Raw genomic sequence first — 24,409 nt, 5'->3', positions numbered from 1 at the left:
AAATACAATAATATGATTTTTGTAATATAATGTGGAAGTATGGGGGTGACTTGTGCAGTACAACCAGAACTTCGCCCTTGGCGATGTGCGGGTGCTGCACGTCGCAGGGTTGCAGCGTCCGCAGCACATTCCGCGGAGGCGGAAGGCCGCGGGAGGCGCGCGGTCGACGACTCGCCGCCACGCCGCGCCGACCGCCACGCCGCGCCGCTGCACTTGCACCTCGCCGCCGCCTGGTCGCCTGCGGCCTGACCGCGCTCTCAGTCCGCGTCGACTCTCCGATAGGGCCACACCGATGGTAAGACGGGCGTCGGATGCTAGACGCGGCGTCTCAGGCGGGTGCAACGAGTGGCACGCGTGGCGCGCGAGTGTGCGCGCACGTGCCGCGCCGGCACACGCGGTGGCGGCGCTCGGGGCGCGCTCGTCGCGCGGCTCGCCCGGCGAGCGCCCGCCTGGCGCGAGTGGCGCGCAGTACCGCGGCGGCGGGCGAGGAGCACAGAGCGCCGCACGCGCCGACATGCGACGTTAGCGGGAGCATGCGGCTGCCCCTGCTGCCGCTGCTCGTGCTGCCGCTCGTGCTCGTGCGCCCGGCAGCAGGTGAGATACACCGATTTTTAATTTTTTGACAAATGTTTTATTTTTCTTTTAAATGTAAGAGTGACAGTGATGTCAGGTACGGCTTCCTCTGTTCCCGAAGTTATCAGTGGCCGGCTTCTCGGTAATGATAATTAATTAAAATTAATCACTCGCAAACAAATGTGATAATTTCGGCGGAGTCGCTTGACCGGTAGAGCGGCTCCCGTTTTGCAATATCGTGGCGGCGAGCGGTTAAAAACTTCTTAGTATACAATTGATAAGCGTAAAGTGTTCGTATTTTATTGATACGGTAAGTTAATTTTGCTTTCCTTCGAGTAAACCAATTGAATTTACCTGTTATAACTGTCACACTACAGAGACTTGGCAAACAAACTTCGTATAGCAATGCCCCTCGATTGTTTGGATACAATTTATTCTTCTAAAGTTTTAAATAAACAACATTACGCGGCCGTAGAGTCATAAAACGATGTACACACATAATTAACACCCGTATTGTTTTTAAACGACTCACTGTATTTTCTCCTTTCAAAATTACATTTTCATTTTATCATTCTGACTTAGTATGAAGTGGAACTAGAATTGACTGAAGACTATTTTTATTTTATTTTGATAGCGACCGGAAGATAGTATATGCGTAATAAATACGCGAATAGTGTGTTACAGTCAACAACCGATGCGAGCTCTACGTTTTACATAAAACTCGTCCATTTCTAGCCGTTGACAAATAAAATTTTAAACAACTTCCACCGAAATAGCCGTTAACGGTACTTATCTTACGCAAATTTAATTGCTTTTATACAAAAAAATAAAAAAGAATAAATATTTATGATTTAAAAATAGATTAAGAAAAATAACGAGTTTATAAGTAACGTCAATGTTCTAACTAAAATCTTACTTATATTTTATTTACACATCAACAAGTTGTTTTTTCCGCTATTGCCCGCGCAAATCTGTCTCGAATAAAAACTTATAGTAAGGCTTTTTTTTTTATTTGTCGTAACACAAAAATACGTTGACAAATATACATAAAGCCTAAGGATGGTTCGAATTTATGTACTTGTGAATGGCGTTCTCATTTAAAAATATTATTAATAGTTACATCAGTAATATATATATGTGTTTGACCTAATATACCAACATTACCTATTTTATATAGATATTTTTTATAGTCTTCGTATAACTATATCGTAATTATATTATATTATCTGTAACCAAACAGAGTTTGTCTCATTCAAAATAATCAGTATTATATATTGCATCAGTACAGATAAAAAATACTTTCTCAATTTTTTCTATAATTTGTTTCCAGTGGGAAAAATAATTGTCTTAAGGATTTGGATATAATATATAAATTAATTTTAAAAAAACAAAGTCTATATATTCATTTTCCTAATGTATTCTATTTTGTTGTGTATTTCTTTATATATATTTCCGTTATAAAGTAGAAATACTAATATTTTTAGGAGTAATAGGTAATTTATATGAACGTTTAATTATTCAAGCGAAGTATTCGGTTATAATTTTCTGGCAGCAAATCGTTAATTCAGTGCAAAAAAAAAATTACAGTGTTTTTTTTTGTTATTAAAGGATCAGACTGATAATTAGGTAAATTTATGCGATCAAAAGATAAAACTCATTAAGAAATATCTGTGGATGCGTCGTATTAGTAGAAGCTTAAATATTTTACATGACTAGTGTATTATTGTGTATTTATGTTTACAATATTATGAATTTATAAATATGAATATCATAACATACTAAATATTTGCAATGCATCGAAACTCGAGGGTTAATGGAATAGTTCGTGTTTTGTATGCAAATATATATTCAATTATATTTATTTTCGAATGAAGCAACAAGCCCATAATATTACATCAAATTATAATAACATAGAATAATATTTTGAGCATATATGGATTATATATTTTTGTATGATAAAATTAAATATTCGTTATTCAAGTAGGCTCATAAAAGGAGTTTTAAATAGTCATTTTACAGTGTTGAATTAAATATAAAGCTTCCACCTACCACCGTTTCGGAACGTAGCGTTCTAGTAATAAGAAAATCAGTAATACCTCTTTTCCGTCAATAAAGTACAATTATTTAAGTACTTAAACAAGATTAAAAATTGCCAGTGTGAACACTATTAGGACGAAAGTTGGAAAACTTATCTGTGATAAATCTTCAGTTAAATTGAAAACACAAAATCTTATTCATATAAAACAACACACATAAAAACTGACTTCTCGACTCGAAGAGTTCCTTTAGTAAGATTTAAATACATTTAATGGAAATAGATAGGCATAGGTTCATTACATTTTATTGATGCATAAATTCAACGTCGAACAACACTGCTCTAATTATTTATTTATTACAACTAACGTCGTAATTGCTTTCTCTCGTTAATAAATTATTACGATATTAAAAATAAACAGTAATCTATTTACAATATATAACGTAACGTTTATGTACATATCAATTTATATACTAACACGCTACCATAATTTTATATTGAAAACATGATAAATAATATCAAGGCAATAGTGAAAATGTTACGTGACCCTGTATGTATTACGGTAAGCTTTTAACCTGTTGATAGTGGCTATGATTTGTTCTATATATTCCTGGAACGTTGGCAGCATCGAACTATATATAAAAAAAAATTTAGTGTTCCATAAAAAAATGCTATTAAATTTTGCTCCATTAGTTTTTATAGAGCATGAAGCGTAACAAATAAAATAAAAACTAAAATAAACGCAATATTTTATAATATGTCTCTACATATGTATATACATAGACATAGTATAAAATATATGTAATGTTATTTAGATTTACTTAAAACTTTAAGTAATATTATAAAGTCATTATAATTATTTAATGATACGCTGTGAAATCGGTCTTTCTTTACTAGTTATATTAATAAAAAAATTTGACGTCACAAATTTCTATACTATTTATTATTTAAAGTCTATTGCATGTTTACCAAAAAAATAAACAGTCTGAAATAATTAAGGATATTTTTATACTGTATCTAAAATTCTAAACGCAATATTTTAAATTATTTATTTTAAAAAATTAAACGTTTTTCTAGAATAATAATACTTTATTTTGTTGGATCATCTCACTTTGATGTATTTTATAAAAAACATGTAATTTTTGATGATTGAACAACATTATTTACATAATGTTGTAATATAAATAAAATATGATAGCTATTTATACACGAACAATATATTCTAATGTTTTAAACCAATTATATAATTAGCGAACGAAATTAGCGAAAATTATAATGAATAAAGTTTACCTTTGATCGAAAAATTCTAACAGCAACAATTGTTCTTTGTCGATTTTTTAATATAGCATTAATAAATATTTTCTAAGAAATGAAATGTCTCAAATCTTTGTACCGCTTTCCTCTGGCGTTAAGGATGAGTGAGCCAGCCACGAAGATAACGAATATCTTACAAGACATGTGCGATATGTTACAATCATATGTTGAAAAAATATCGCTTCGTTTTTCATAAAATTGAAATGAACTAAAACTATTCTTTATTGCAGTTTATATGCATCGGAGATTTCCTTTATAATGCAGTCTTTCTGGAGAAAATTTTATTTTTATTGTATAAGTGTTGTCTTTACTTAAAATATACAACTCTATCGGTTTACGCGGCGCACACCATTAAAACTCCCAGTCATCATATCCAGCCAATTTTCACAAAACATTAATGATTTATACATCCAAATCTTCCTCGTGAATAACTCCGTCCATTGGCGAAAACCGTATAACAAAATTGTTCGGTAATTTTTGAGTTTATGGTCGAAGAAAACGCGGAGGACTTGTTTTAAAATATGTAATGGTATTTTACGAAATAGATAGTTATAATACAATTCGACAAACTTATTTTGATTGAAAAATTAGTTGACCGCAAAACAAAATCACATCTATTATCGTAAATGTTTCGATCGATTTTCTCATAATTTACAAAACTTGAATACTTCGCCATGATTAATTTCCTTGCCGACAATACTTTAAACGCCGATGTAAGTTAACCCGATTACCTAAATCTTATGGCAATTACTATGTCTAATTTGATATAATTTATCTGTAAACATAACTAAATATGGGCAGAGCGGATGTCTAACGAAATTAGAGTCGATTAACACCTTGTATACATATCGATGTATACGTTCATAGTAAATTACCTTCAATTAACTATTTATAGCTTGAAGTAGTTTATTTATTGAGTGTTATCATAATCATCTAATTAAAAAAATAAAATGAAAATAGCATATAAAATATACTACTTTACTGATAGAAGGATCTTGTCTTAGACCTTCGTGTTTGTCTGGTTAAGTAAACTAGTCATATAATATTCTACCGCGTAATAATAATATTTTAATTTGATACTCCGATTTGTAAGATGAGTGAGAAGATGTACTGCAGTAGAGTGACTTACATTTTTCAAATCAATCGAAGTCGAAGCACGAATGTTGTGAAGACTTGTTCTACTATCTTACATACAAATACATCCCGTTTTTAATTGGACAGTCTTGCTTTCTACCTAAAAAGTAAGTAATTTACGTTTATTTTTTTTCAATAATTACTTATCGTCCCGTGACAGTTAAATCAAATCAAATCAAAATATACTTTTTTCAAGTAGGATTCTAAAAGCACTTTTGTCGTCGTAATTTTACGGAACTATATTAAAAGTAAAGCTGTCAGTTCGGAATGTACATTCTATCGAGACGAACCGGCAACAAAGACATAAGTTACTATTATCTAATAGAAACGACCTTTTACGAAATTTTATTTTAGTAAAATAAACCTGATATTTTGAAAGCCTTGAAAGTGAACAAAAATAATTACTTAGATATATATAAAAATCATTTTAAATTAAATTTGTAACAAAAATAAATTGGTTATGTTATGTAAAATATATAGTGTTTCTGTTATATTCTTAGAAGCTTTATCAATTAAAAGTATTTAGCAATGAAAATAATAAGGCTAAGAATATCATTGATGTAACTCAAAATAGTTGAAAGAGAAATATGGCAGAATAAGGGTCTCCAAAAAATGTAAGTGTAATAATGTACCTATATTATATAATAGATATGTATGTATGTATAGGTCGTTATACATATAATTCTGTTGATATACGCGGCGCAACAGTCGGCATGTTTTTTGTCGACATCTCAATAATCGTCATATTTCAGCCAATTTTCATAGAACTTTGATAAATTATAAAACCTAAAGCGTCCTCATGAATTACTAACGTCTATTTGTAAAAACCGCTTATGAGTTTATTGCGTTCAGATACACAGACAGAAGATGAATAACTAATAATTCTTAGACAAGCACCTTGCCCGTTTGCCTTGCCTTGCCTTCAAGTCATACTAAAATTGGTTCAGCCGTTTCGAAGATAACCTTGAAACGAAGAGACAGAAATAATGTTGGGTATTTTAGTTTTTATTACCTGCAAATAAACAGCGATAAGTAGTTTCAAAATCGCAGACAAGCACTTAAATTTTTATTTGATTTAAAAGATTTCATGTGAAGATGTATTTATTTTGAATTTCATAACAGCATGAGAATTAAAAAAGCGTGTTTTTACCACATGATGGTAGCAGATATTTTGAAATAATTTCTTAATAAAAAAATCACAATTTAAGGTCAATTATTCTCATAAAGTCTCGACCAACCTTTACTTTATGTTGTAAAAAAACATAAAAGCTTTAATATTCATTCGATTTGTCGAATATCCGTTGATAATTCGGTTTGTTGAATATCCCTTTTAAAATGTATATCCACAACAACAAAACGGGTATCCCCGTTCTATCCCTATCTTTCGTCAAAGATTACAGCAAATTGCGATTGGTTTATAATAAAAAATATATAGGATATTAACGACTCAATTGACAAGCAAACAAACATTGAAGTATTGTACATTAAATCAATATATAATACCACCATTTCACGATGCCAAAAGAAGAACATTAACGTCGATCAATTCTTCATATTTCTTCTATAGTTTTATGCTTACAATATTATACCTGGTAGTTATAAAGACATTAATATCTCTGAATGTTTACTATTATACGATTATTAGTCTCAGGAGGCTCTAACTGCATAGAAGTTATGCAGTAAGAAAATAAACGAAGTAAAAAACGAACGGAAACGCGCGTCGCACCCGTACGGTCATTAGGTGCTCATAATAACGACCATTACAGAAAATTGTTGTTATTAGAAAAATCTACGGTAGTATAAATCAAGAAGTAAAGCATAGGTAAGTTAAAATCTGTTAAGGACCAAAGAAATTGACGCGAGTCCAAAAACAAAGAGACGATACTACGCTTTAAAGATATTTTAACTTGAAATTAGCAATAATCGCAATGCAAATATGAAATAAATAATGAATATACAGTTCTCTATTATGCAGTGGCATGTAGTTTTGGCTAGTGCTCTTATATTTGTATAGTTGTTTGTGTCGAGCGCATTTGCATGTGTAAATAAATATTAAAGAGCCGGGTCGTCCGGTCGCGGCGGCCGGCGCCGTGATGATTCGAGAGGAACCGCATATATCAGACTGAGCACCTGCGGGCTGGTGACGCCCATCAACTTGCATTGCATCGATATCGACAGCGAATGTATCGATATTAAAAATATGTACTTACTGCAATATTTCATCATATAGCTTATTGTGTAATATACACAAGTGTGAGCAAATAATAAAGATCCATAACCAAAGGAAAATTTAAAATGTTTTGCCATGTAAATGCGAGCTGAGATACATCACCGATCAAGCCAGCCTTTCTATCATTCATGAAGACGAAGATTTGAAAGATTGATGTATTACATTTACATCTTATATAATATTAAGATGTTGATAAATGAATAAATTACATTATATTTTGAAACACTTATGTTTTTGAAGCTAATTTTGTATACGAATGCGATACATTTAGTGTTCACCAATATGCATATTACGTCGCCGCTAACGGGTTTATTGCTTTGGAATGAACTCGACCGTCTGCATGCCAAACTGTGATTCCTGGTGATCGCCCCTTTGAATTATGCGCACGGGCACGCTTACGCGTCTGCATTCAATCGCTTCGCGAGATTTATGTGTGGAACGCTCGTTCAACACATACAAATGTTTCCTTGAATTTTGAATATATACCCGGCTTCAACTTTTGTTTACGACTATGTTCGATCTTATTTCAATGTACGTTTCATACTAACATTCTGTCAGTCACTTTAGCTGAAAAATATTCTTTAATAGAGTCGATAATTATTAGCTGATGCAGGAACATCACTAACTTGGATGCACTACCGGACTACTGTTGGACACAGACTACACTTACAGCGTGGGTTTTGAAAATACAGCCAGCATTGAAATACGCAAGTGTAACGGGATTTCAATTCATTCATGCGAATACTAGTGCAATAAAAAATTAAATAAATACTTTGTTACATCAAAATAACTGTTCATGATTTGATCATATATTTATTTATTAAATCTTAAATATATTTTTTTATATTTCTAGACTATAATTTTATAAGATTTTTTATTCGATAAAGATATCAAGATACATTTATTCGAAATCTACTACTATTTCATACAATTATACAAATATATAATGATGTATTTATTATTATAAAGAAGTTGAATTTTCTTTTTCTTTTTGAAATGGCGGGTGATGAATTAGTTTCATAAATCCCTTTACTAATATTCCAAGGTCTACTGCAAGCGGTACAGAAATTGTTAAAACAGTAAATATTTTATACAAAAAACTGTTCTTAATTTGTAATTCAATTTATGGTACAACATTTATCAAGAAGTTTTAATGAAACAACTTTTTGTGCTTATTACTATTTAAACATTTTATAGTCGCGAACCTAATTTTCTGACAAATAAGAAATGATCTGTCAAACACGTTTAAAGTGACGTTACCGCTGCACATTTTGATTCATCACGTCCGCGAGTTCTAAAGAATTTTTTGGCAAAAACTCAGAAATTCACACGCTTCTATGTCATTTTTTAAACAAGACTCTCGTATCAAATAGGCGACAAGACATATTCATTGGCATTTCTTTCAATTAACGTAAAGTAAATTTTATTAGAAAAAAATTCCAATAGTTTCAGGTGTTGCTTATTTTACTTTGAATTTAAAAGTATAAAAATATGCAATCTAAAATATAAATGATTATTATTATAGTCCTACCCATTTATAATGACCAAATCATTAAATAAGTTACAAGTTCATATTTGGTTTTTCTGCTAATTGGTTAATGCATTAAATATTAATCTTTTTTAATTCATTAACCATATTCTATAATTTAAAGTATTAATTATCTAAGATAATATTATTCGGGCGTCGCAGACAGATTTATTTCAATAATCAAACGACTAGACGGCGAGTTAAGTTATTATGCAAAATATAGTCCAGACACCTGCTTAAATATGTCCTTCAATGTCCCAGAACCGAAAACTAGGTCGCTCGAAGGCTGCCAGACGATCACAATTTTAAATTAGGGACACCCAACTTTTGTGGAGACAATTAATGCATTTCATTACAAGTCGTCCCTTGGTAACAGATTGAGAATATTTTATAAATCCGTCTCGTAATATTTTAAAAAACAAAGGTATATTTAATAACATTAATCGCCGTTGTTTAATAATGAACGTATTCGTATTATAGTTTTGATACAACCTACATATATCGAATCAGATTTCACGCGGCACGTGGATACTGTTCATCGATATATATTTTTTTTGTAAATATCGTAGCTGTAACAAAAATCGCTGAGTAACGTTGCTTATTAAATACCAGTTTTATTAAATAAAATTTAAAAATCCTGCTGTGTATCCGTGTGATCTTTTATTTCTTACTTTTTATTTTATACTGTTTATTTGTATTGAAATATAGCGATTGCAGGCGACCGATTGATTAACAGGCGCGCCGATGTGTCAGGCGAGACCGCTTCAAAGTGAGATATTATTTTGACATATTAAATCACACCTCCAGTAAAGTTATTTGTTGATAGCGTGGAATCAAAATAAGCGGCGCGTATAATTAACTGGTCTGTTTTAGCGCTGTCTATTCTGGGGTCATTCATGATCCCACAAATATCAGTGGTGACAGAAACGAACTGCTACCGGTCTATTTGCGTCTCGCCCGCACTCTAATGACGCGCTGTTTATTTTTCGCGTCCGCTTTGAATTTGTTCGCTAATCTGTTATGCTCCCAAACAATAGCCAAAATAATTAAAATTGCAAATCAAGACACGAGATTCGTGAAACCACTATTTCGGGCACGCTATGAAGGAAAAGTGATTAGATAAAACCAGTTTGCCTCTAATATTTTAAGTCTTGCAGCGACAGTACAATGTTCTGAATTAAAATCTTAGTAAAGTAGAAGGAGTTCATTTAATTCCTTCTGTTGTGTTAAATATAAATATTTTCAAACTTATTTATAATTTATGATTTTCAAATTTAAAATACTACGTGGCAAAATTAAAAAAAGTTTAATTAAAATTCCCAATTTTTTCGTACTTCAATTAATATGGAATGCGATGAAAAACTTCTGGCGAATATAGTTTGTTGGGTTTAAATTAAAATAGTTTTTGCAACAAAAAAACTGAAGCATGTGGGTTCAACGAGATCCGCGTTGCTTCCAATATGTGGCGCCAAAATTGACTGAACCGGCGGAGGCGAGTCTATTATATTATTACCTATCTACTAGTGACTTAACACTTTAATCACTAAATACCTATAAAATAGCAACCACCGAAAAAGCATAAATAATCTCTTATTTATTCAGCTATGAACAACTCAATCCGTACTATTCGTACTGAGACTGTTTTTCAGTTTGATCTAAGCGTATTTTTTAACACAATTAAATCAGTATATATTTTTTTACAATTTCAATAATACGCACCGAAGATAGGATGTGATCGGCGCACGAGTCAATGTCCGCTGTTCGCGCGTAAATCGTTATTCAATTTAATTTGCATTTTTACCGCTGACCACTACGACAGCCGCTTTATATAGAAAATCGTGGTTAATATTATTAATATGCTTCCATTTATTACTGTGGATATCTTTAAGTCTGTAATTTTGTTAAATCTGTACGAGTGATCATTTGACATTAACATCAAGCAAATGCAGACTATGTAATTAAAAATATCAATTGTTATAATCGATCTATTTATAATTTTCAACATCTGTGAAATTATATTTAAATACTTATCACAAATGTTAATAAATTGTAACTATTTACTTTAAAATATATATTTATTTAGATATATTTATGTTAATTAATTTGAGATGCTATCCAATAATTAATTAAACTATAAAAATAATATTATTTCTTATTTAAAAAGTGCTAAAAGGGGGTGTTATTGCATTTTGGTATTACTTTTTAAAATTGAAACCTTTTCAATTTTCACGATAGAATGTGTGTGTGAATAAACCTATTTTTATGTAAACATTTTTTTAGTACTAAAAATATTTCTGTATAAAGTGGCTCCATTTGCATAAAATATAAAATTATCATATAATACAATACACATATATACATTATGACTTAAAATTATCACATCATTGCACAAGGAAAAATAAGGCGGGTGGTTAACGGTCGGTCGTATGCAATTTGGTCGAGGCGGGCGACGGCGGCAGTGGCTGGCCAGTTTGTGAAATAGCGTCTGGGTGGTGTCTAGCGAGCTCTGACTCAGCGCTGGAATCCAGCCGAACACTCGTACACACATCTGCTTTTAATATCAGTTTTCAAATGTTGGTAACCGCGTTTTTATTTAACCAAACCTCGCTTTATGCTTTTTATATTAAACGAATTATATACGATTTATGTAATTGATAGTTATCTCTGTATTTGTAAATAGATAATGCCTATTTTAATTTTAGTAATTGCTACGATAATATTATGATTATTCAAATTTTTGTTTCACACATAGATTAAAATGATAAAAGCAAGTTTTTGTATGTAACTTCTATACTCGTAACGGCACTATACACATAAATTAGATAATTTAAAAAGGATTGAGTTTTAATGCGGCGCTTATAATTCTAAGCAAAAAAATAATCAGGTTCTGTGAATAATTAATAAGGCCCGTTTATTTTTTCTGTGCACTTTTTTCGATAGAGTTCCAAAAATATATTTTAAAGCCTTTATCGTAATTGAATTTGTATCCGATTTAGAATTTCAAATAGTAATTTAGATATTACAGAGTATAACAGTTAACCGAGGAACCGTTCCTTTTAACATATTTTAAGGATCATGTACTTTCATGTATACAATTGAGTAGTAATGAAATGGTAAATTATCTTACTTTTTTTACAAAATATGAATTTAAAATGAAATACCTATGTATAATTTTTTTTACGACTGAATAAGTTTTTATTGAAATAGATATAATAAAAAGTATAGAATAAGTACTCAAATAATTAGGACCAGGGAATTCTAAGTGTTTCTAATTTATGTTAGATTTAATGAAAAAAAAAAACCAATCACTTCGTGTCATTCCCACCGTTATGAAAACGCGACAATCTCAGAGTAAACAAAACAGGCAGCAAATCGCAGCCATCGCGTGTGTTCAACCAATATAATAAACACCATGACGGCGTACACGCTAGGGCTTAGACGTAACGTAATTATGCATGGTTAGCCACAAAAAATTGAACTCGCACTTTATTTGTCAAAATAACTGAACATGCATAAACTTAAGCACGGAGAATTTACCTAAGGTATTTTCAGCAACATTATTGTTGTTAATTTATTTGTAACGCAGACGAATCGGTTTCATTTTGAAGTTAAAAACTAATTACCTAAAAAATAAAAGAAAAAATCTTCTGTTAAGTGTACATATTTACACTACATATTATATTTTCAGGTTGTAAACTTACATGGAAAATATAACTTTCAACGAACCCGATCTTTCTTTTATCTCTTATAACTGTATGAATCGAGACTTATGTTTATATTTGTTAATTTACTAAAAACTTTCATTTATCTCCGTCTAGCCGGGATCTGCTGGTCGGGAATGGAGCGCGGCGGACGATGCAGCTCTGTGGCGGCGCTACGCGTAGGTCGCGCGGAGTGCTGCTCGGGCGGCGCACGCGCACCCGCAGCCTGGAGCCCGCGTGACCTGGACAGTGGAGAAATATTCTTTTATAAAGCTTTATCTGGAGGTGTACCGTGTACAGCTTGTGCTGGTAAGATATAATTTAATATATTTTCTATACAATTTACATTAGAACAATTGACCAACATTTAGGATGTAGGGCATGATGTACTCAATTATTTATTGACAATATAAAAAATAAACGTAAAATGATCTATAAAAGACAAAATATTTTTTTTGTAAAAACTACCAATATACATAAAACTTATACGAGAAGATGCAGTGTATTTAAGATAAGGTTTTAGTATATAAGCAGCTACGCTTCACAGTTTATCCCGATTTCAATTTAGACAAGACGTGACATGTGTGAAAGGAAATAATTTCATTTTACATATAAGTAATGTAAATTATCAGCCTGTAAATGCTCCACTGCTAGGCTTAGGCCTTTCTTTTTATGAAAAGATTTGGAGCTTACTCAATAACGCTGCTCCAATACCGGTTGACAGATGCACATGTGACAGAATTTCATTGAAATTAGACACATGCATGTTTCCTCTCGATGTTTTCCTTCACGGCCGAGCACGAGATAAATTATAAACAAAAATTAAGCACTTGAAAATTCAGCGATGCTTGCCTGGGGTTGGACCCGTATTTTACGTAATTAATAAAAAGCCGTTCATTTTTCATCCCTATACAGCTTTTGCTTCGCGAAATTCATTATTGCGTTCACTTGAGAATCAATTTACACCGATGGCATATATTAAATAACTTATATAATTCAAATGGTAATATTTCCATGCATATTTATACTTGAGCTAACGTTTTCATTAACAACATGAACGAGATAAGCCTTGTGACGACGTATTTAGTCCATGATACAGAAATAGACGTACAAATCGCAATACCGTGAACGGACTGACGACACACTTCCGTTTGAATCCTAATAAGATGATTTACATACCTATACATATTCTAAATATATTAAAATGTCGTTTCTTTCATTGCTATAAAGATATGTTACTAATTAATTTATGTCTTGTATGTAATATTATTAATTTATTTTATCTTATAAAGTTAATGATTAACCTTTTTGTTTCAGTCTCATTTGATTTATTAAAAATATTTATAGTTATCAATTTTTTTTTTCAATAATATATAACAATTTTTCGTTTAAATAATGAATTATTTATTTCACATACGGGCTGTTATGGATACATAATTTCGGATCTGGATATGGATACGGATATATGAATAATATTTTACCGGTTATTTCGGATTATCCGATTGTTTGAGTTACGGAAATAAGATTACGTATTTACAAATTGTATAAGAAAAATTTACAATCTATCAATTTGCCTTTATTTTTAGGCTATTATTTAGTATTAGGTATAACCACAGTAAAAAACAAATAGCTTTAAGACACAATTAGCTACTCTCTTTATGTATAGCAATATGAAAAAACAAAATTAAAAAAATTATAGATTTTTTTTATCGATTACGTTTACGAAGATCCATAACATTCCTGGTGACATATACACATAATACATATGTATATATCTAAATTATCGAAATTATATCGTAATTTCTTGCGCATTAGTAAATGATAGTAACAATAATTATAATTGATTTTATATATAAAAGTCGTGAAGTCCTTTTATATTTTTTAATTAAAACGGTTTAATTAAAAAAACATAAACAACTTATAAAAATCCGTTTATATTAATTATATTTCTTAAAAGATTTAAAGTCCATTAAAATTTAATACTTAAAAATTAAGCATTCAAATGTTGTTTTTGTATTGTATATGTAATAAAATATGCACGCACACTAAAATAAAAATAAAAACAAATAATACCAATTAAAGGTAAGATTATATGCTAAAAATATAACAATAAAAAATTAAATTATAAATTTGTGCTGAGTTGTACAGTAGACATATATATAACTATCACCTTTCATGGCAATTATTGTATCCTTTATCGACAAGATTACACACTACATAATATTCCCCTTAAAGACCCGAACTAAATCAAACGATCAGTTTGTCCGATTCTGTTTTACAGTATCACTAAATTCATAAAGCGACTGAATATATTGCTATCTCTTTTTGTTCTATGCAATAGAAAATAAAAGCAAATACTTTTAAAATAACCAGAATCTAGAAGTAACAGCAATAATTCCTCTTATTTAAAAATCTACAAGTGGCCGTTAATTCTACTAACAAATTATTACTTCATCGCAATCGAATCGAAACGGTATCGTTGCCGTCGGTTGTATCGAAGTTGGATCGGAATATAATAGGAATCGTATCAAAATCGATATTAATAAGAGTTATTTTGTGGAATAATCGAATCAGAAACGTATCATAAGTAGTATAATGCTAGTAGAATTGCCCCTGTTCATGCTCAAAACGTTATCGTGTAGAAATGTTTGTTAAATATACTTGCGTGCACTATTTATATTGTTTGCTCGAAACCAATCTCAATTACTCTGAAGAGTTTGATATCGCTGTATGTTTGGTATTACGTTTCGAATTGTTTACGATAAGCGATTGTTTTATTAGGAATTAGGGCAGCCGTACATCGTCCGATAGATACCCGATAATAGTTTATGACCCGATTTGAAGCTGTTCGTAAATAACCGCGCTTCGATCACATGAAGCTTGCTTGTTTAGTATTCAAATTTAGTGAATCAAAGTTCTTTAATATAAATGCAATACATTTTTTATTGACAATCTAAGTCAAAATCTGCTAAGAAGTGAAGAAAGAATATCATCATTTTATATATATATTTTATGGCATTGGTTGGCGGACGAGCATATGGGCCACCTGATGGTAAGTGGTCACCACCACCCATAGACAAAGGCGCTGTAAGAAATATTAACCATTCCTTACATCACCTATGCGCCACCAACCTTGGGAACTAAGATGTTATGTCCCTTGTGCCTGTGATTACACTGGCGCACTCACCCTTCTAACCGGAACACAACAATACAGTGTACTGTTATTTGGCGGTAGAATATCTGATGAGTGGGTGGTACCTACCCAGACGGGCTTGCACAAAGCCCTACCACCAAGTAAATATATTATATAATAATATAGACGTATAAAACTAAAAGAAGAAAAAACGTTAAGAAATGTCATATTTAATGTCACACAGGAAAAGGCCTCCTCTCTTATTGAGGAGAAGATTTGGATCTATCACCACCACTCTACTCTATTGCGGGTCGGATACACATGCGGCATAATTGCATACTCATCATTATCGATCTCGCGGTTATGAATAATAAAGCAACGTGTAAAAAATCAGCGATTGACTTACCCGGGTTTGATCAAACAATATACGATTAAGACTTCTAGCCACTGGTCATTCTTGACTTCGTTGTGGAGCACTGATATATTTACATATAAAATTATACACGTTTGATATTCTTTTAGATAAACAATTTAAAATCCTGCCACTAAAACACATTGAATACCTATTTAGATTCCTATTTTTATACAATGACAAACTCTACCTCATGAATGTGGATTTTAATATTGCGTGGTGCCGAAATAGTAAACCGGTCGTTAAAATACGAATCTATGTGTAGTAAAAGTTATTTAAATTTTATTGACGAGAATTATCGTAAAAGATATCTATTTAACAAAACCAAATTAATATATTTAAAAAAAAACGCACAATGTATATATCGATATCATTAAAATGAGATAATTTAATTTGTTCAAAGATAATGACCGTCATCATCTTGCTCTAGTGTGTAATTAACATCTTTTTTACTTTAATAAAAAATCTTTCATACATCTCCGCTTTCATTCATTGATTTATCAGTTCATAATATAAATTAAATAGGATACGAATATAATAATATAATCTCGAAATAAAATCAATTAATTCAACTCTGTAACATTTGACGATTCAAAAGTGCTTGTATGCCTCAACTTAAATAAAATATTTTGATTTTGAATCAATTATATTGAATTGTGTTCAATAAAAATAACGTTTGCTTTCTTAATAAACACGCTCCAAAAAACATTCCGATTGTGATGAAACGCTAGTGAATTATTATACGAATACTATTATGAAAAGGTTCCTGACATGAAATATTCCTTCCAAGGAACTTCAGTTCAAGCTTGTTTAATACCAATCTTCATCAAATCCGGTTGAGTGGTTCGGCTGAGTGATAGCAACAGACAGATAGACAGAGTTATTTTCGCATTTATAATGTAACCGGAACAGATAGTACTAACAGCAATTAACCAAATTTATCTAAAATTAAAATGTGTTCAACAGAATCTTGTGCTGGTGTATCATGTGGTGCGGGGCGGCGGTGCGTGGTGCGCGGAGGGCGAGCGCGGTGCGTCTGCGCAGCGACGTGCAGGCGCGCAGGGCCTGTTTGCGGCAGCGACGGCAAGACGTACCGCTCATTGTGCCGCTTGCGCCGTCGAGCCTGCCGCCGCCCCGCTAAGCACCTCACTCTCGATTATCCCGGGCCTTGCCGAGGTAAGATCGAAATTTCGTTTAAATTTGAAAAAACCTTTGTCCCACTCCTTTATTTTTTTTCTATACTTTTTAACAGAAAGGCAAGCGAACACTTTAGTCGTCAAGGTGGTCGGTGATACCTCCGCCTAAAGACATTTGAATCAAAATACAACAATAAAAAATATTATAATAATTATTGTTTGACGGTTACTAACTTACCCAGTACTACCACCAGTGTAAAAATTAATAAAATATACTTGTAAAAATAATTTAAAATGACGAAACAACAATTTAAATAAGTTCCTTTTCGACGAAGATATCGCTTTATAAATGCAAACAAAAAATCATACAAATTGATTCATTTAATTTCAAACAATTTACTAAAGTGCAAATACTTTTTTTTAATAATATTTTATTCATCAATCAAAAACGAAAAATAAGTAATTGTGAGTCCGAAATAACCAAGCTTGGCGATACTTTGCGAACGAATATTTTTTACAGAAAGTAACGATTACAAGAAAATCTTTACAATTTTAGTTGACAGATATAAACATGTTAATAATGAATTGCCTCTCCACCTTATAGAATAATTCAGACATGAAATAAATAATAGTAGTACTTATTTATTACATTTGAATAACATAACAACATCGATCACTAACGAGTATCTACAATACAAAAACTAACATTAAATTACACGTGTCCTTTTCCCCGACGGTAATTTTATACATAGCACAAACAATTCTCATTCGCATAAAGAAAATTTTCATTTTATGCCAAGTCGAACATAATTTTACCTAAATATATTCCGACGCGCATCGCCATATGGCGTCCGTAAGCAACGTCCTTAGAAAGCTTTCACTGATCCCTCTTTAGCAGTAGCTTATCTTAACGTCCAATAAATTCAACCGCAATAAATATGATTAAAGCGCAAATAATCGAACAAGCAATTTACGACCGTCGCGAACTATTTTAGAATAATACCTCATCGATTATAAATCGCAATTAATAATGTACACACGTGTTACGTTCAATGAATTGTTAATTGTTATAAATATGGGTGCACACGATTCATTAGCTGATCCGCTTGGCAACAAATATCTAACACTCATAGCTGTAAGGCACCTAGCAACAGTTTCTAGGTATAAGTAAATGTCTATAGCAAGAGTAGTTTAAGGCCCATCAAAGTTTACGAGTTTATTATTAGCGCGTTCAAGCTTAACTGGCTAACCGACCTGACACGCTTATCGCGTCTAGAATGTTTTTAAAGCAATTTAACTCAATATGGTATATTTTAATGTAAATATTCAATAAATGATAGTTTGCTCACTTTAAGTGGTTTCGAATAAAAACTTAAATTCGTTCAACCATAACTGTTGATGTCATTCTGTATCTAATAAATATATTTTTGTTAAATTTACAAAGAAACCAGTTTTAGTAAGAGTTTTAAGGTTACAGTTGTCGTAAGGTAAATGTTACATGGGCTTCGACGTACGCGAAGGCTATCGAGTAGGTATCAAGACCAAAGTGCCTCTGAGTTCAAATCTTAGTAAATCAACACTAAAGAAAACACAAGAAACAAATGTTTTTGAACCGTATGGTAGGTACATATTTCATACTCGATAATATCAAAAAGAAAATTTCTCAAACAATGACCAATCACTTCGCATTTATAACAAATTCTCCTTAAGAGGTTTATTGGCGAACCAGTAATCAAACGCCGCCCAGAGCGTTCTAGTATTGCTGCAGCTATAATTATGGACCGCTTTCCACGCCAGGAATCGCCGGTTGTTTTATTCATTCCCTTTGAACGTATTTATCCCTGTCCCGCGATGAACGGACACTCCTTTACTATCGCACTAGTAAATTGCTGTTTTGTTCGTATAAGGCTTAGTACGTCTCTATCGGGATCGGGTCTCAATAATAGCTCATTGCGATGCATGATGCGTCTGGCCGATCGCGTCGCCCGGGGTGTATGCGTGTGAATGAGACCTGTAGTACCCAACCACCGGTTTTCGAATTAACTTGATCGATGTAAATCAAAAGCACGTGATGGTTATATACTGGTTTTTGTTTACTTCTTTATCTGATATCCGTCACGACTGATTCAATACCAGATATGGAATCCTTACTCACATACATTGAAATATACTTAATACGGTTAATTGTATTATTTTCGAGCGACGCATAGTATCAGATATGTTAAAACTATTGGAAAATTTAGACTAGATTCAATGTGATAGAAGATCAAAGGAAAATACGAAAATGGTTAGTGTTAATCTAAATCAAAGTTTGATACAATTTTTTTTCGATTCATTTTTATAGTTTTGTTTTACTACGATTATATCTAAGTGCAGCAGAACGCCTCATTTTCAATTTTTCATCACTGTATTTATAATATCTCTTCGGTGCAACAGGGAACATTAAAAATATTAAAATTTGAAACACTACTTACTACGCTAGGAGTGTAGGTACTAGATTTAAATAGGTATACATGTATATATATACTTACATACACTTTAATTCACGTACTTCATTGATTTAATGCAGGTCGCAATTTGTTTAAGATCTCGTATTCTTTTCATCGCGTACCTAAACAAAATGTATTTATTTTCGCTACTTTTAAATTTATTTGAGATATAGTTCATTATTCAGCGTGTGTAAGTCAGTGGGAACAAAACGAACCGTGGGACGATACAGAGAGCGACATTTGCATGTAGGCCGTTCAAGCTAACTTTGTTGCAAGACATGCGACTCTACTCTTTTATTTTTAGTCTACCTCACAGGTGTTAATATGTCTGAATGTAAAAGCAAGCGCGAGAAATGTTTACAATAGTATTCAGTGGACTCTCCTATAAATCATATAATATATGTACACAATACATATGTGTGCGATACTTTTATGATGTGGTTGACAATTTTATTGTTACAAAACTGATATTTCATTTGCAATTAGTGTTTATTAAACTATGGATATAAAAGTAATATTTCCACCCGTTCACTTGTTATAAATACAAGTCTTGACTTCTCAGTAGCATGTAATTACTAGGTTCCATTCCAATAAAAACTATTTAAAGTGACTAACAGAGCGGGCTGAGCTATGTGACAGTTTCAAAAGGCATTCGAAAACGTGTGGTTAGTGCTTATAGCAATGGTGTAGTCGCAACTCGCAGGATGTCATCCGAGTGCAGAATGGGTGCAATTATGAGAAACCGGCCGCGGCGAGCGCTTCCTTCGTTACACACACAGATAACGTAACTCAATGGATGTGAAAAAAGAAACTCTCGCAGGTTATAAATGCGTCTGCGGGACTTTGTCAACATAAAATAGAACACTGTTTTAACGTTGACAAAAATAAACAATGTATATTTAATAATTAAATTTATTTTTACAAATGGTACAATAACATTTGGAAATAAAATAATAATGATGAACTGCAAAAAGCTTATTGTATTTAGCGATTTATTCAAAGACCATGCAATTTGAAGACTCGGATAGTGTGAGTCTTATTTTATTACTGTATTTTATACAGTAATAAAATAAAATATTTATGAATAAAATCGGTTACCATTTCTTGTTTAAAGTAAAGCCAATGTACAGTTAAGACATACCTCAATTAATTACTCCTTGTCAGGGACACTTTCAAACCGTCATAATCGCAGTCGGCCCTAGACCGAACCAGACAGACGTCCTCATTCCATAGTATGAATAATATCCTTCGCGATAACGTCAATGTAATGGTCGTTCTAAAGACTCATTCATATTGCGATAGTTATCTTAACTCTTCAAGTGCAATCTCTGAAGTCAGTTTTATAATATTCAATTAATTAATGTAATTTATGTCCGAACAGATCAACGACGGAAGATGCATATAACTAACATCCCTAAATACTCGACTCGGACTATCACAACTGAATTATTATTATTATATATATATATATATATTACTTAAGAAAACCTTTCAAACTTTACTTCAAACGTCAAGCTGCAAAACCTAAACGGTTACTCAGAGCTAAGGACATTCACACGACCTATATAAGCGAGGGCTTTTCTTAGAATAATGTATTATTCCGAAACATCAAAATATTACTGCACGCGAAATTATGTGCACAGGGTTTATGTGCGACATCATAGTATTTTATGAGCGGATAGGCTCGCCGCAAGCGCAAATTCTTGTAATGTACGCACCTACCCGAGATTCTCAAAATACATTCGTGAATATTACGCGAAATGTCTTCGTGTATGCCTCTATAATTAGTTGTAAGGTGGGACAGAAGTTAGGGACATTTTGTTGCATTGCAATCTTTGAAAATAACAAGACGAAAGTGTCTGAATATAGATTATTATATAAGCCATTATGATACAAACTGTGAAAAACTTGTATTGTGATATTAATATTACGATGGTGATATTTTTTAATTTGACATTTGTTTTACATTTTTTAATGTATTGCATAAATAAATTTAAATTCGAATGAAATACAATCACACATAAAAAGAATGATATGTAAACTTCTACAATGTTTTATTCTTAAATAATTCAAGTATAAACTTGATTAAAAATATATTATTATAAATATTGATCGTCTGAATATTTAGAGATATTTTAAGCTGATGATGTTACTGCTGGTATTCACAAAGGAAACTAACCAACTGCCCTGGATAAATTATAGTGCACTAGTGGGTGCGCAAATACAAGGGCACTCTCTATTCTTAACTCTTCTGCCAGGTACCAGATACTCTCATAAAATATAAAATGAGCCGAGATGGCCCAGTGGTTAAAACGCGGGTATCTTAACCTATAATTTCGGGTTTAACCAGGCAGGCACCACCGAATTTTCATGTGCTTAATTTGTGTTTAAAATACATCTCGAGCTCGGCGGTGAAGGAAAACATCATGAGGAAAAATTCTGCCACATGTGTACTCCAGCAACCCGCATTGGAGCAGCGTGGTGGAATATGCTCCAAACCTTATTCTCAAAGGAAGAAGAGGCCTTGGCCCAGCAGTGGGAAATTTACAGGGTGATAATGTATGTAAAAAAATATTAAAGTTAAGAAATTGAAAGTTACGAATAATATCCAAGACAGTTCAGGCACAAACAAATTTTCGATTTCCGAGCCATGGGCGTGTTAACCTTGTCAACGTCCAGACTTTACTGCTGTTGAGAAATTTTCGACTCAAAATTCCTACGCGAAAATATCTTTGTCTCTGGTCTAGATTGTCAAGTTTAGTCTGATTTGCCATCGAATCATGAGAGCTCATTTGAATTTGCACATACAATTTGCTCTATAATATGCCCGCGCAGTTTGTTAGTTTCTTTTGAGTAAGTCTGCCTTGGCTGAAATCGGTCACAAGTCTCGTAAAAACACTGGCATCTTTAAGAAATATGAACTCAATATCTCAACGGCAAAGGGACCGTCTAACAATGTGAAAATCGCACGTTCAATCCTGGTATTGTCGTACCTTCTAACTGAAACTTTACCCTTAATTTGCAGAGGAAATGATGTTAGAAGGAAATGTTAATAATTTGCAACTAACATATGTTATATGCTGGATGCATACATTACATGTTAATTGCAAAATACTGTTAACGGTTTTCTGGTTTTTCATTTAAGGATTATATATAAATTTCTAATCACAAATATAACGAATATATTTACATAAAAAACTAAGTCACTTAAGTTTACCTACTCGTAAAACATTAATACATTCTCTATAAGAGCCAGACACGAAATAGTTTTACAAAAGCAGCCGTTGGCGGCCTGATTTTAACCATGATAAATTCTCTGTAATCTAAGCTCTAAAGTGGCTGCACTTGATCGCTGTCTAGACTAGACTATCTATCGCCGCTCTATAAACCGCAATACGATACAATCCACTGGGAAAGGCGTCAGATATTTACAGGCCATGCTCGTTAGTCCGATTTCTACTCAGTTATTATGTTACATTAGGCGTCATATTTCCTTATTTTAAGTTGACATTAGACCTAACCTATGGGGCGAGGGTGTGTTGTAAGTCAGATTATGCTTTCACGACAAGTAATAAGGTATTTAAATGAGGTTGTCTCGACAGTCGGAAGCTGTGAAGGAGTTCGCTGTGGAGGCGACAAGCGCTGCGTGCTAGACGCTGAACTCGGAGCGCATTGTGTGCGATGCGGTGCCTGCAGTGTGGCAGGGGCACCCGTTTGCGCGGTGGATGGACGCACGTACGCTGGTGCGTGTGCGTTGAGAAAAGCGGCGTGCGAACGCGGTAAAGCATTGCCACTCGCCTACAAGGGATCCTGTATGGGTACGTAGATTATGTTACGATATCAATATTAAAAACTATTTATTTTAAAGCAATAAAGTATTTTCCAAGGAATAAACATAGTAACAATTTTCGTATTTCCAAAATGGTGATCAAACGGGAAAGATAAATATTATAAATTTGATCAGCGAACGCGACCTGCGCGCGAGTGAGGTGTGGCGCGGGGCAGCGCTGCGTGTCGGGCGGCGCGAGTGGCGCGCGCTGCGTGTCGTGCGGCGCGTGCGGCGGCGGCGCACGGCGCCCGCTGTGCGGCTCCGACGCGCGCACCTACGCCTCGTGGTGTCGGCTACAGCGCGCTGCGTGCCACGCCGGGACCGTCGTCGACCCCATGCACCCTGGACCTTGCAAAGGTACAAACTGGTCAAAATTGAACAAATGGGATAGTTCATCCACATTCATCGAACCTAAATCCTAAACGTCGTTTACAAAAACAATATTCAACAAATAATTTAAAAGGAATAATACCTCGATTCTGTCGTATTGTTTCATAAAAAGGATTTTTTAAAGACTATTTATTCTATTGTTATTTCTGACACAATTACTAAGACTCGTAGGTACATAAAATAGAAAATTATTAGGCATTTATTAATAACTTTTAACTGAACCTTTTTTGTTTTAGGAAACAAAAATATAACGGACAATAGTGTGACCGACGAGAAAAATGGCGAGGATACAGACACATCACGAGTCCTATAGTCATGGACTCAGAATTAGCACTGCAGTGTTTAGATAACTTTGTAGAACAAGTTGATTCGTCTCTTGTTAGGACAAATATCTCCAAGCATGTACTCAGTGTTAAAACGCTATGTAGAAGACTGCGTTTGGAACCAGAATTTACGAGTCTCTTAGGGTTAGGATATAGCCATACTGAAACAATCGACGTTTTTA

The 24,409-nt window shown here is 33.1% G+C and overlaps 1 protein-coding gene across 1 annotated transcript; it reads left to right on the top strand.

The window, feature by feature from the left end:
* Nucleotides 1-240: 240 nt before the first annotated feature.
* On the top strand, nucleotides 241-24,409 carry LOC125070505 (follistatin). The gene is made up of 6 exons (XM_047680400.1): nucleotides 241-594; nucleotides 12,633-12,824; nucleotides 17,027-17,236; nucleotides 23,288-23,503; nucleotides 23,650-23,871; nucleotides 24,141-24,409. The coding sequence occupies exons 1-6, from the start codon at nucleotides 312-314 to the stop codon at nucleotides 24,215-24,217; spliced, it is 1,200 nt and encodes a 399-aa protein (XP_047536356.1). The 5' UTR covers nucleotides 241-311; the 3' UTR covers nucleotides 24,218-24,409.

Source organism: Vanessa atalanta, chromosome 17 (genome assembly GCF_905147765.1).
Source record: "Vanessa atalanta chromosome 17, ilVanAtal1.2, whole genome shotgun sequence".
Taxonomy (NCBI): domain Eukaryota; kingdom Metazoa; phylum Arthropoda; class Insecta; order Lepidoptera; family Nymphalidae; genus Vanessa; species Vanessa atalanta.
The sequence above is the reverse complement of the archived record's forward strand: the minus strand, read 5'-3'. Positions and strand labels throughout refer to the sequence as shown.

What these genes read in the sequence shown, in the direction of transcription:
- LOC125070505 (XM_047680400.1), top strand. Translation starts at nt 312, where the DNA reads ATGCTAGACGCGGCGTCTCAGGCGGGTGCAACGAGTGGCACGCGTGGC. An exon ending in GCTCGTGCGCCCGGCAGCAG is followed by an intron (nt 595 to 12,632) that starts GTGAGATACACC and finishes ATCTCCGTCTAG; the next exon opens with CCGGGATCTGCTGGTCGGGA. An exon ending in TTATCCCGGGCCTTGCCGAG is followed by an intron (nt 17,237 to 23,287) that starts GTAAGATCGAAA and finishes TTGTCTCGACAG; the next exon opens with TCGGAAGCTGTGAAGGAGTT.